Below are 15,256 nucleotides of genomic sequence, written 5' to 3' on the forward strand. Positions count from 1 at the left end.
AATCTCACATAGTTCCTCAGAAATAGCCAGATCTGTGCTATTAAATAATTATGACTTATTCATTGAGTACCTAATAAATTGGGAAATGCATGAAGAATTTCTGTCCAAGTCTAATTTAATTCTCCCATGTCATGGAGATTCAATATTCTATTACAGGTTGAGTAGAATTTATCTCTTCAAAACCTACATGGCAGCTTAAACCCTAAAGTCTTAAAACTAGCTCCCTAAGGATGGTATCTGAGAGGTGAGGCCGATGGGTGGTCCTTGGGTCATTCAGGAATGCCACTGGATGGTAGTTTTCTCAAGTTTGGTCATTTGTGCTAGGTTTTTTGTGCTACCTGACCTAGCATGTAATTTTTCTTCTGTTCATGCCATGACTAGCCACCTCAAATACTGGATTATAGGGCCATCTGAGCTTGAACTCTTTCCTCTAAATCATGAGCTGAAATAAACTTCCCAAGAAAGCCCTCTCATGTACTTTGGTTTAGGTCACAAGAAGTGGACCGATACTACTACTACTTAAAATAATTTACTAGTCACAAAAATAAAGGACAAAAGGATAATGAGACTGAAGTCACAGATCAAACAAGGCCATGTATACAGTTCTGCTCAATCCTATTCTACCACCTCATCCAGTAAAAACAAAACTCCATTTATTCCAAATGCAGTGTCAACCTGCTTTAACAGGGGTGATTAATGCTACTGATGAAAACAAAAAAGAAACTCATCAGAAAACTCAATACATTTAACTAGGGAGGTTTGAAAGTGCTATCAAAGAATGGCACTAAAATTCATCCTTCTCAGGCATTCATGTCTCAAGTACAGTTAATGATGCTGTATTAGTGATTGTGAGTTAAGTAGAAGAAAATTTAAAAGTTGATATCAGAATGACTTCACATGGAAATAACTTTAAAATTCAATTCAGATCAGTATCAAAGCTAAACCAGAACATACTTGCCAATTTATTGCTGAAAGATACAGAAAATGGATAGTATCCACACTATATTATAAATTAAATTATAACAACTTCATTCTACCTCAAAAAGAAAAACTAAATTTTTAAGTAGGATGATGTTGGACCACCCCTGTGGAAACAGCATATTAAAATCTCCACCTGAAATGCCACAAAGCTGCCAGTTTGAGTCCCGGTTGTTCCACTTCAGCTCCCTACACGTGTGTGGGAAATCAGCAGGAGATCCCCCAAATCCTTGGGACCCTGCACCCATGTGCAGACCTGAATGGAGCTCCAGGGTCCTGACTTTGGCCTGGCCCACACTTTGCTATCGTGGCCATTAAGGAGTGACCAAGCAGATGGAACACATATTTCTTTATTTTTCTTTCTCACTCTATATCACCCTTGCTCTTTCATTCTTCTTAGTATTCTCTTTCCCCTTAGCAGGGACTCTCAAAATTGTAAAATATCAAATTTACATTTTGAGTTCTCTGATGGTAGATTTTGTTCAATCTCAAAACTCAGGTCAATGCCATGACATATACAGATGGTCACACAAGGGAATGAGTTCATCTGAAATTTTACTAACACAAGTATCCACTAATGCTCTAATTTCCTTAATAACGTCTATGACACTTGTTAACATCTCCAAAACCACAAAATCCATCCTTAGAGATTTGTATTTTTAGAGCTCCTGGAAACTTTTTTCCCTCCATGATTCAATTGTCCACACAATGTTCCATTCAATGATACCATGCAGCATTAGTTTGTTCTGATTCATATGATGTGTTGTCCAACATCTGGGTCACATCACAAGAAATACTCGAAACACACAGTCCAACTATTCCACTTGAGTATATGTTCAACAGAATTGAAAACATAAACCCACATACTGAAACATGTAAACAAATGTCCACTCAGTACTACCCTTCCTGTCAAAATGTAGAAACAATAAATACTCATCAACAGATAAAATGTGGCATATCCATCAATGGCATATTGGCCAATAATTAGAAGGGATGAAGTGTGTTACTTGCAAAATGATAGAAGCCAGTCACAAAAGTCATATATTATTTGGTTTTCCTCCATATGAAATTCCAGAGTACACAAATCATTAGAGCCAGAATGTAGATTCCTAGTTGCCAGGTTTAGAGAAGACAGAAATAAGGAATGACTGCTAACTCTTACAGAAATTCTCCTTAGAATGGTGAAAATGTTCTGAAATTAGACAGCCAATGCACAAAACTATGAATATACTAAAAACCTGGAATTGTATGCTTTTTTTAAAGAGGTGAATTTATGTTTTATCAATTATATCTCAATGAAGCTCCTGTTAAGAAATGTTCAAACATCATTCCAGTTCAAACATAATCACATAATACATGTGATATTGCAAAAATAATCTTTTTGACTGATTGCTTTACCACAGAGTTCAAATACTTAATGATTCTTCATAATTTACACAGAATAATGCTTTGATTTGCAATATATATAAAGCAGATGAGTAACTCTTACATTAAAAATATGAGTCCATATATCTAAAAAAATTAAATGTAAATGTAATCAACTTCAGCAAAACCAAAGACCTTCCCTAAGAGAGTTTAAATAGTTAAGACTGCTTTCTTCTTTCACGTGTGGTTGAATGGGACAATCGACCAGCCAGTGCTGGCTGGTGAATAAAGATTCCTGAGCTTCTAAGAGTGCCTCCAGCTCATTTCTGGGATAGATATGATCAAATCACAACATTTGGAAGCCCCAATGTGATCTATTCATCCTGAATAATCTAGGGACTTGATCTCCATGGACTCCCCTGTTGAAGCTGCAGAGCCAGCACCCCAGTGCACAGCCCAATGTGTCTGAATGCCCAAGCAAGAGCAAGGCACCATCCAGAAAGAACAGTGCCAACTGGAGTCATGTGGAGTGCACAGCTCTCGCTAGGTCCTCTAGAGGCCCTCCAACAGGTTCTTAATCACACCCACCCATTAGTGTGAGGAGTCTACTCCTCATGTCCACAGCCAATAAACAATGGACAGTTGCTATTTGAGCCAGAGCATTGGTTTAAATCCTACAACATCGCCCACCCAGCCTGGAGACATGGTGAGAGGCATCCTGCAATGTCATTATAACAATGAACACAACTGTGAATGTAGCTAGGAAGCAACTTTAGATCCATAACAGGCAAGTGAAGACGGATTCCACCCAGAACCAGGTGGACAGGGGGCCATCCAAAAATTAATGCCAGAGCAGGGCCCGCCACCTAACCAATTCTATTCTCCTGATCTGCAATGATTAACTCCCCCACTACTGTCCTGGACAGACCTGTTGCCCTGCTCCTGCTGGGCCTCACTTTATTCTGTAAAAGTGATGGTCATTGGGCCCGGCGGCGTGGTCTAGCAGCTAAAGTCCTCGCCTTGCACATGCCAGGATCCCATGTGGGCACCGGTTCTAATCCCGGCAGCTCCACTTCCCATTCAGCTCCCTGCTTGTGGCCTGGGAAAGCAGTCGAGGACGGCCCAAAGCCTTGGGAGCCTGCACTGGCGTGGGAGACCCGGAAGAGATTCCAGGTTCCCGGCTTTGGATCAACGCGTGCCGGCCCGTTGCGGCTCACTTGGGGAGTGAATCATCGGATGGAAGATCTTCCTCCCTGTCTCTCCTCCTCTCTGTATATCCGGCTTTCCAATAATAATAAATATTTTTTAAAAATGATGGTCATTTCCACCAAGCATTACCCTATAAACATGGATGCGTCCAAGATTGTACTCTGTGACTACAAACCAGTGTGGAATGTGCCAGACAACAGAAAATGGCAACAGTAAGGCTAGGTCTTCTGAAACACTTCTGTGACAGGTCCATTATTTGACTTTTGCCATAAGCCTGGGTTCTTGGAAAGTCCTGAAATGTGAGTGGCAGTGCTTATCACAGATGATATCTCATTCCAGGATAAGATCTTTCTTTTCTTTCATAGCTGATTATTCCAAATTGTGTTCTGTAAATACAATTGGAAGGACCTATTTGTCTGGTTCTATTGTTCGCTACTAGGTGGGATGTGACTCTTACTGACTGCGTAGTTTAAAGTGCAGGATGCTTAAACTGATTGGGTGTCCATGTTCCACACCACTATAACTGATTGGACAAATTGCACTGTGCAGTGATGTAAACTTGGTTGATGGGTTTGCATCCTGTGTCAGTGCTGTTAGTTGACCAGATGATCATTACTTAAGAACCCCTGAACATGGCTGACAAGGGTTGATCCCCCCTTCCACGTGTGGTGGAATGGGACAGTCCACCAGTCAGCACTGGCCACTGAATAAAGATTCCTGAGTTTCTTTAAAAAAAAGAGAAAGAGATAAATGGTTTTGAAAAATAGCCTTTAACAAAATATTGATATATTTCTCAAAAGGCTATATGAAAAGACTAATTTTGATAACAATTAGCCTGCATAATATTGAAACTTAAATGGCTTATTTTACCTATATTGAGTGATTTTCTTTGTTAATCAGGACCTAATTTACCTGCCCTTGTCACATGATCAAATGCTAATTCCCAATGAGAATTACCAATGATTTGCTACAGTGCTAATTGAGAAATATGGCATAATGAAATACCCAGCTATATTTGTATAAATAGAAATTTTTAATAATGCACTAACTTAAATTAATAAAAACCTATCAGGTATAAATTTAAGAAACATTATTAAGACTTCATGGTGCTAGAATAAAGAAAATATAATCAGTGTATATAATAAACATTTCTTTATTTGAAAATGTCTATCCATAGTCAATGAACTTATGGAAAAAATTATATCTACCATTTTCAATTTATCAATTTCACTCTTAAAAACTAATGAAAATACACAGATAATCTTTGTATGGGCTTTTGATATTTAATCCTCTTTCCTAAAGTATACCCACATATAGCCAAAAAGAAGTTAATGTATCATTCCCAATATTTGTAAACATTCTACTCAACAGCCTAACAATACCTTTTGCTCCACCTTCAAGAACTGAGCCAGTTCTTCCACGGTTAGATGATCTTTCTTGTCACTGTAGCTCAAAAGCAACAAATAAAGATCCCGTCTCAAAGACATCATTTTGTAAAAAACACAAAATTCTTCAAATGTCAAAGTTCCCTGATTCTCATCTGTGTCAGCTTCCTGAAAAGGGCACAGAAAGACAAGGCAGCATGAGATTTTAGTAGCAAATTTCATACTGGGATATACATAATTTAAAAAATTAGTAGACTAGTCATAAATGGTGAACATGCATTTAAGTACATACCAAACAGAATAAAACTATACAACATATTAGACCACAAAGAAAGTTGCAACAAAGTATGAAAAATCAACCTCCTGCTAAAACAAAAAGTTAAGGAAACAAAGCATCTTTCAACAGAAAATGAAATTCATAGAAGTGAACAAATGCTGGTAAAAATTCATACTAACATTTGCACAACGAGGTTAACATGGCAATTCAAAGAAGACATGAAGTCTTAAATTTATTGGAAAGTAAAAACAGAAACTAATAATTCAATTTAAAAAGCAGGAAAAAGTTAAGCCACAGAAAATATAAGGAAAAAAAGCTATAAACAAAAGCAGAAAGCAATGGGTCAAGAAACAAATAGATATTAGCCAAATAAGTAGATATTAGCAAAACCAAGAGCTGATTTCTGGAAAAACTAATTCTTACCAAAAAAAAAAAATTATGAATAAGACCAATCAAGAACAAAACAGAACATGCATTAATGGCTCTTATCAATTTCTGAACTGTAATTTAATCTGATGTCATTTATTTTTCCTACATGGGAATCTCTGGGTATTCTCTGTCACCAGCACCAGCATCCTCTCTGGCACCTCCCTCCCTGCTTTGCCCTCTAGAAAAGTAGGAACAATCTCTCTGGGTTGTTTTCCAGTCAAAGTTGTTTCTAGTAATCATCAAGCAAAAACCCTTCACCATGCATCTTACTTCTGAGCAGCTGAGTCTGCCACACAATCAATGATACATCACTGGGGACACATGACGAACAAGCCACCCATGCACGTGGTCTTTGTTCAAAGTGAACGTAGTGGTAACTGAACAAAAACTGTTTTCCGTTTGGAGTGGTGACTCATATCCTATCGCTTCTGGCCTCATCACCTCCAAGAACAAGGGAATAGGAAGCAGAAGGAGCATAAAAAACTAAAACCGAGTTGCCCTGCTACCCATTTACAAGTATAGACTATCACCCATCTAGTCAATCACTCCAACGTGTGAACTGTTCTTACGACTTCTCTTAAAATCTGCAGCTTTTATAAACTACTTCACTTTGACCCTTTAGTATGATGACTAAATATAATACCAGTAAAATGCCTGAGTAAGTTTCACCCAAGGATTCCCTCAATAACCAACACAGAAATAGCACCAACAAGCAGCTTTATGAGCTTCTAGAAGAAGCTCCCTAAATAGTGGGAGTGATCAGTACCTCCCAACCCTGGGATTCCAAATCTCAAAACTCCTCCAAAATAAACCAGAGCTCTTGAGGTCTTAGACATGCACAATTTCTCTAACATTAGTTGTTATTCTGATGCTCACAACAGCCCTATGATGGAGGCAGACAAGGCATGGCTGTCCTCTCAGAATGACTCGATGGAGTTTACACCATTATTTAAGTGCCAAGAAAAGTGCTTATAACTCTCTCTGAAAAAAGCATCAGTAAGCCAAAAAAAGTATTTCACAAAGTGAGATTATGGATACATGTAAACTTTATGAATTTTTTTGTTTGATGAAATAAAATTCTTCTCTTTATCAAAGAGAAATATAACAGCACAAAGCTAGTAACATTCACTTCCAACAAAACACAGCAGCTTTTTAAGGTACCTCAAACAGCAGCGAATTCAGCGCACTTACACAGGTGGTGTGGTTGCATACACATACCTGAAACATTTGTCTGACTTTTCTTCGGGGCAGATTGACATTTAGTTTATGCATCAGTTGGTGTATTTCTTCAATGTTCAATAAGCCATCACCATTCTTATCGGCTTCCTCAAAAGTCTGCTTCACCCATATGCGGAAAAGTCAAAGAAAACACCCTGTGCTTTCATCAAAATATTTTATCAGCAAAAGAAATTAAGTTAACATTCATGCAAAATACAAAACAAATAAATTTATAGGTAAATGTGTACACATATATTCTCATAGATGAACTGTGTGGCGGAGACTCTCATACCAGGAAGTGAGGATTATGTTGCAGTATGCATCTCTACCCCCAAACAGGAGGACTCCCCATGAAACGGCTAAGTATACCTTGACAATATGATACTAGATTTTCCACCATTGCCTATACCTACAATGCCATGACACACTTAAAAGGCAGAACAATGGACTTGTGACCGTTGCTGAAGGATTATGCTATTGTAATAATATGGGAGGAAATGGTGGGGGGGGTGGAGAAAGAGAAATAAAGAGGAGGAGGTACAGAGGAGAACTCCTATTCCTACAAAGCTATATCATGGAAAATAATAACAATAAATAAGAATTTAAAACAACAACAAAAAATAGAACTTGAGAAGAAATTCTTAGGAAGCCCTGGAATCCACAAGGCCTAGTGGAGCTGCTTATAGGTACAACAGTAAAAAAAACCCAAGACCATGGAGACACACACACACACACACACACAGGTGGGTCCCACCGCTATGAAATCACACACACACACACACACACACACAGGTGGGTCCCACCGCTATGAAATCAGAGTCAGAGCAGATTTGCTTCAAAGCTTCTGTAAGGCAAACATTCTAAATCCAACCTCATCCAAATTCAATGTGAAATTTATTATTACAAAAACAATTTTAAAAAATCTATTACCATTCATCTACCAGAAGGGGGAAAACTACATTACTGGTCTTAATTTCCACAGCAGCAAGTAAGATCTTAACTCACATCCCCTTTAGTAAAGTACATGAACATAAAACGTTCTTTTATGATTTTTTTTCTATCCCTGCTTGCTTCTCATTTCCTGGTCTGCAACAGCCAGAGCAGAGCCAGCCCGAAACCCTGATCCCGGAGCCTCTTCCAGGTCTGCCGCGCAGCTGCAGGCTCCCAGGGCCATGGGTCATTCTCAACTGCTTTCCGCTTCCCATCCACACCTCCTCTACTAGCATGGTAGCACAGTTCACAACGGTGGATGATTGCTTTAATCCTTTCCTAGGTCCTATTGCTACATTTTTAAGAATTAAATCAGCTAATTCAATCTTATTTTCACTCAGACAAGCTTGTAAAACTAAACAAGAAGAAATTTATGAAGAATTAATAAGAGAATCTTGTCTCCAAGCTAGACTCTTGCAAACTGATCTAGCACTCAAGTCTTCACAGATACAGCCTATCTCCATGCTATGTCCCCCTTCCTTGATAGTTTAGATGGTTCCTAACAGTCCCAAAGTCCTAACTTACGGAGTAACCCAGTGCACAAGCCTCATATGCTAAAGGTTGCCTTCCAAGCTCAGTTATAGAGTAGGAGAAAGGAATTTAGACATAAAGGATTTACACTGTATTGTGTTTTTTGAAAGACCTTCAGTGTGCCAAGCTTTGGCTTGCTTTACAAGTTTTTTTTTAAAAAAAAAGGTAAAATAAATGGATAAATTAAAAAATTTTTGAGTTAACTTTTAGCAGAGGATTTTCTAAATGAGTGGTTCACAGATGGTAGGTATCGGGTTACAAAAGGTAAGAATGGTATGTATGCTTAGAATACCAAACTGAACTTTAAAGTTCATAAGGAAAAGAATGAAGGTGATGCAAAGAAACCTGAGAATCAAAGGGAAAGATAGTTTTGAAGCCAAGAAATGGGAATTGGGGAGTACATCAGGAGAGGTCGCTGGGTAAGCTCTGCCTATCAAGTAAGGTGACATCAATTGAGAGATTTTCATTTCAAGCCAAAACATTAACTCCCGGTGGTAACACAGCACATTTGCATTTCTTGTAAGATTCAATTGTGATTGTAGGAGCCTGTAGGTTAGAAACAAAGGATGGTAAAAAGGGTAAAACTTCATTCTAGAGTTTTACAGAGGTGGTTTTTACATTGTAAATATTTTGTTTCACACTTTGTTCCCTTTAAAACATTTTTAAATATTTGTAAGAACCCAGCTCTTTCAAGTTCAATTTTTCCTCAGACTTCAATCAATATTTCATTATGTATGACATCTGGAAGTAAAAAAGAGCCTCAGACCTGAAGGAAAAGTAACTGAAGTAAAAGAATGAGGATCTTCAGCAATTACAAGTAAGTACCTGGATTGCATTTTGTTTTGTTTTCTGAGTACACTGCATCCACTCCATGAGTTCTGATTCTTTTGGCTGTGGACACTGCTCCGGGCCACACAAAATATTTGTCCAGAGTTCAAAGAAGTGATTAAATAGGTCCTAATACAGCAATATTTGTACTGCTTTCTCCTAAGATCCTTTATCAAAGCCTCTCAAAGAGGCAGGGACAGAGGTCATTTCAACGGGCCAGTGTCTGCAGTCAGACCTGCAGAATCAACGCCTAACCTGGACTTGACCATTGATTCAGGGCACATGAGGCTGGCAAGGTTGATCCAAGAAGCAACACTAGCCCTAATTCTACTGCAGACCTGGCCTGGGGACAGCAGGTCACTGATGTCACCTCTCAGAGCCCCTGTGCAAGTGCAGTAACAAGTAGGTGACTTTGAAAACCCTTCCACCTCTAAGACTCTATGAAAAGAAAAACTGTTCTTTCCAGTAACAACAGACAAGGAGACAAAAGGGTCAGACACAGTCAAGCCATAATTCATAGTCACGCACTTGATACTTTAAGCAGAGAAATAGCCATCTGTGGAGACAAAGTGAAAGAGTAAATTAACAAAAAGTAAGTCTTAAATCAAGCAACTACAGAATGTAACAAATTAAAAGGTTTCACTATAAATATTTTAGGCTTTGCAAACCATCTGCTCTCACAAGCAACTACACCACTGTGCCCTTGTACAAGAAAGGAGCCCTATAAACACATTCAAGGGCCAGAGGGAAACATGCAGGCCAAGTGCCAGCATCCACATCTCTGCATTCCTGGCTTGCTGAGATTTCAGACTTTCATCCATCCAAGCAGGAAATAAAAGACTTGTCACTTTTCACCTCTCTTTAGAAATAACAACATTACCTACTATTTTCAAAATGTCACAACATGCTGGGCAGTTTTATAGACATTGGGTATATCAATTCATTTGGCCTTAAGACATCTCTGATATAATAGGTGCTGTCATCAACACTACCACCACATTAAAGATGCTGAGGAAAAAGAACAGGAGTATTTCACCAAACACACAAAGTCCAGGGTCGAACCGGGGTTAGACCCCAGGCAGTACAGCAAGGTCAGAGAGCCCCACGACACCACACAAGAAGCATGCCAAAGAATTAAAGAAAATGCATTATGATCAAAAATGCATGACTTTGATTTTTTGCATCAAAACAAGCATCTTTTTTTTTTTTTTAGATTTATTTTATTTTTATTACAAAGTCAGACATACTGAGAGGAGGAGAGACAGAGAGGAAGTGGAGCTGCCGGGATTAGAACCAGCGGCCATATGGGATCAAGGTGAGGACCTTAGCCACTAGGCCACGCTGCCAAGCCCAAAACAAACATCTTTAAATTCCATTTGGTCCACAAACTTTTGAAGTACCCTACTACATAAATAATTTATCTGGTGCTCTGGGCTGAGTGGATTTTCTCACAATCATTTAAGATTCATTATTGTCATCATTCACTCACAGCTGAAATTTTAAGCACTAAATAAAACCTAATAATGAATTTCCCAAATATGCTCCTCTCGATATAATTAAATGCTCAATCAAGGGTGTCATTCTGTTATTAAGATATTATTTTAAAACCCTATCAAATTCTGAGAAATATGTGTGAGGACTGTTCCTGAGTCAACATAACTTGGCCTGTTCGTTCAGCTTCCTCTTTACAAACTATTCCTTTCTTTCTCGTTCACTAACATAACCATGTACTGCGTCCACGTGTATGTGTCCTATAGCATCATTCCCCTGTGCGGTCTGGAGTTCATTTGCTCTCCCAATAATGTATTTTCAGGATGTAGAACTCTTCAGCTGCCAGGCTGATGAAATCAAAAATGAAAACTTGCAGGTGTCATTAGACATGCACAAACAAGTCAAGTCAGAAAATATTGACCAATAGTGTAAACACAGGCTTCCGAATTGATGTCCCACTTCCATCAGTCTGATTTCAAGGATTATAAAACAGACTTACAAAAGTGAGTTAAGGCTCTGAAATACTGTGACAGTGCCCCGGTAAACTGAAGGAGAATTACAGCTTCTGCAAAGGTATTTCAATGGTAATGGCTACTGGTTTTCCCTTTTTTATTGCAGAGAACATCTCGATTTTCCTAGGCATCTGAGTCATAATGCTCCCATGAAGGGCGGGATCCTGGAGACAAGGAGATGAATGTTGGCCTTAACACAACCAAACTCAAGACAGTCCTGGCAGTGCCACAAACATGAGGTCCCCTCTCTTCTAACCACTTATCTATATGAGGCTGTATTTTCTTCATATATCCCAATCAAAACAACTTGTCACGATAGATTGGTTAAGTCAGACATCAAAGAGACTTACAAAACCATGATGCAATGCTACCCTTCCAATGTGTCTTGTTTGACAAATAGCTATTTTTCATTTTAAAAATACTATGTTAAATGTAGTAAAGTTCTTTAGGGTTTTAAGGAATTATTAACGCTTTTAAATTCTCAAATTTTAAAAAAGTCTAATCTCTAATGTGAAAAAATACCAAAGACAGAATCGTATAAACTGAAGCTCTTTGGAATTTTGGCTTTTTCAGACTGTAAAAAAAGAGTCATGAGATCAAAGCCTGATTATGTCAATTAAGTCAGCTTGTGAAGAATCGGCTGCAGAAACAGGCCTGCAGAGGTCATCCTGGTCAAGAACCAGAGCTTGACTTCCGGGGCAGCTTCTGACCATCTTTCCCTTGGCTCTGAAGAAACCTGTGCCAGCCAGCCTTGCTCTCTGGACAGGACTGCTTGGAGCTGCTGCAGCTTTCCCTGACAAACGCAACCTGCTGCTGTAGTATGAACAAGCTGGGGACTGCACCCGCCATCGAAATCACTGAACCTCAACTGCTCCATCTCACCAAGGTGAAAACATTCTCAATCATTGTAGGGAGTGAGGGAAGTATCTGCCACTGCCCCAAAAAGCATTCTTACCAAATCACTGATTTTGCTTGGTTCTTTTTTTGTCATATGGTAGAAAGTAATGTGTATCTTAGAAAGTAACAGGTGGTAGCTCAAGCAGTTGCATCCCTGCCACCCACATTAGAGACGTGGAATTAATTCCTGGTTCTTACCTTTGGCCTGGCCCAGCTCCAGCTATTGCAGGCATTTGGAGAGAGAGCCTGCAGATGAGAGATCTCTGTCTGTGTCACTCTCTTTCTTTCTGACTTTCAAATAAACAATTTAAGAGTGAGCCTAACAATAAGAAACAAAATGTTGGGCCTGGCGTGATAGCCTAATGGCTAAAGTCCTCACCTTACGTGCACCAGGATCCCATATGGGTGCCAGTTCAAGTCCCAGGTGGCCCTGCTTCCCATCCCGCTACCTGCCTGTGGCCTGGGAAAGCAGTTGAGGACGGCCCAAAGCCTTGGGATTCTGCACCTGAATGTGAGACCAGGAAAACCCCTGGCTCCTGGCTTTGGATCAGCTTAGCTCCAGCCACTGTGGCCACCTGGGGAATAAATTAGCAGACGGAAGATCTTTCTGTCTCTCCTCCTCTGACCTTTAAATAAAAATAAATAAATCTTAAACACACACACAATGCTTGTCTCTATGCATGTGTTTTGTATATTTATGAATCCCAGTAGTATTTATCTGCATGCTGGAAGTATTGGTGAAAAACATCATGGCTCGTCAACTCTGGTCCTCGTACACTCAGGTGCTTTCACAGGCTGAATATTTTTACTGTACTCCAACAATATCCTGGACAAGGGATTAGACCTAGGAGAGTACCAATTCCTCACCATCTGTGATATTACTTGAGTTTGGTTCCCGTTTCCTAGCTCAAAACTGCTTAATCAAAGGAGGCCATAGAAATTCAAAATCAAGGTCATAAGGCCCTCCTCCATCCAAACGATTCTGCTGCCACACCTAAAAGCAAAGAATGATGAATAAAATAAACAGAAGGGCCTTCTTGGGTTCCCCACTTGGCCAAATAGCAACTATCGCCAGTTTACTATGCAATCCATCTCTAGAAAAACCCAGAGCTTCCAGACAGGCTTCTGGCAGGTGGTATGCCCACAGAGGGCATGGAACTCCATGTCTATTTCCCCATAGCTCATCCTATGCAACTCTTCATCTGAACTACTAAACATTGGTGTTTCTCAGAGTTCCATGAACGGCTCAAGCAAATTTCTCAAACCCATGAAGGTCATTGTATGAACCCTTGCTTTATAGCCAGTCAGTGAGAAACAAAGGGCAAGCTATCTGGGGCTACAAGTGGCATGGGGCAAGACTGTGTTAGGGACTGAAGTCCCAGTGTGGGACCTGATAGTGTACCCAGCCTGTGTCAGAACTAAATTGGATTAGAGGACACCCAGCTGGCATCCTTTGCTGAACTGATTACTTGCTTACTAGAGGTGAGAAATCGCTGTACTTCGGGGACTTCAGAAATCTTCTGTGATGATTGTACTATGAGAACAGAAGGAAAACATCTGGCCTTTCCAACATAGCACTCCTGGAAAAAGAATAGGATCCACATTCTAGTGACACAAAAGAGGTAGTGCCATTGCTGTAAGAACAGGGGCGCAAGTAAATTCAGACTATCCTAAACATGAAAAGGGGAACAAATGCAGTCAACTAGCCTAAGGCCCTCATTTTATAGATAGGATCATGGAGGCCAGAAGAACCAGCCACTTCAAGCCCAGTGGGAACGGTACCTTCAGATGGAACCTGTTCGACATATTCCTATCAGCACTAAAGAGTCACAAGGATGGGCTTAATCAGGAACATGCCATGGATCCTAGTCTTCTCAGGCTATTCAGAGGTACAAATGTTAAGTAAAAAATTATTTTCCCTTGAGTAGCAATCACTGCAGCGTCCAAACTGTAAGTAAAAATGATAGGGAGAGAAAAGGCGAAAAGGGGCTTAGTGCCTGGTACATCACAGGCCTTCCAAAAGCACATGTGAAACTGAACTGGCTGTATAAGAGAACACACACCAACACTTCCTGGCTACAGTTGATCAGTACTTCTACAACAAATGCTGACAATAACACTTCATGTGCATCTCATCTGCCACGGGACACTTTCGTCTGTTTTGGGGTATCTCGCAGACTGTGAAACCAAATACAGTTTCTTCCAAAGAATTCTGGTCCTAAGCTCACACAAGCTTACGTTTCCATGTATTTTAGATAATCATTCATTTAGAGTGAGAAGGACGAGGGGCGAGAGGGATGCTAAGAGTAACGACACAGAAAGTGGTTTACAGTTTCACGACTATGGAAATTAGCAAAGCACAGCCTACTGCTCACTCCACACTCACACAGTGGTAGGGAGGATATTGGTCATGGGTTCTCTGCCTTTTGGCCAGAGAGTCTTCATCACTGATGCCAGCCATCAGATACTTGAGACCAGTAATCCAGGTGCGCGCCTCCTCCGGGTTTGAGGTGATGAGGTCCAGGGACTCCATGTGGTTGCCATGGTAGATGGTGAAGCAGCAGCTGGGGTCAAAGTTCCCCTCAGCTTGCCTATGGAATATCTCCGACTGCCGGCCCTCGGTGACTTTGTAAATAGAGTCGATAAGAACTGCAAGGAAGGGAGATACACAGCTGTACAGCTGTTGAACACTTTCACTTACACAGATTAAAAACAAGAAGAGAAAAATCAAGTTAAATATAAAAAGCAGCTCTATGGCTGTCATGTGGTACCATCATCACATATTCATACTTGTTGAATAGTATGATAAATTATCTGGTGAATTAAGCCTGTGAATGTAGAGTGGACAAAATCTTGCAAAAAACAGGTGAAAGGAGGAGAAGGGATGAATGCGGAAGGGTTAAGGAAGTGGGGAAGGGAAATGTGGTTATCTTCTTGGACCTGTACCTGTGAATTCTCTTTATATTATCAATAACAAATCCAATTCAATTAAAAAGTAACTATAAGAAATTCATTGCTTGCGTGTTGAGTTTTAAACGTAAAGATGAAGCACAGACCCTACTGTTTCCTGCTAGAAACCTTCTCTACACAGCATGTTACCTTTCTGAGCAACCTTAACATCATTTAAAAGCAATCAGTCAGGATGA

General features: G+C 39.9%; 1 protein-coding gene across 1 annotated transcript in view; it reads right to left on the bottom strand.

Moving 5' to 3' along the window:
• PLCH1 (phospholipase C eta 1) overlaps positions 1-15,256 on the bottom strand; it is a 195,290-nt gene that overhangs the window by 68,224 nt on the left and 111,810 nt on the right. The window contains exons 3-5 of the mRNA XM_058661468.1: positions 14,514-14,759; positions 6,862-6,989; positions 4,935-5,105 (exon numbers count right to left, since the gene is read on the bottom strand). Coding sequence (XP_058517451.1) covers positions 4,935-5,105; positions 6,862-6,989; positions 14,514-14,759 — 545 coding nt within the window. The remainder of the gene's footprint in view (positions 1-4,934; positions 5,106-6,861; positions 6,990-14,513; positions 14,760-15,256) is intronic.

This window comes from Ochotona princeps, chromosome 3 (genome assembly GCF_030435755.1).
Source record: "Ochotona princeps isolate mOchPri1 chromosome 3, mOchPri1.hap1, whole genome shotgun sequence".
Lineage (NCBI taxonomy): Eukaryota > Metazoa > Chordata > Mammalia > Lagomorpha > Ochotonidae > Ochotona > Ochotona princeps.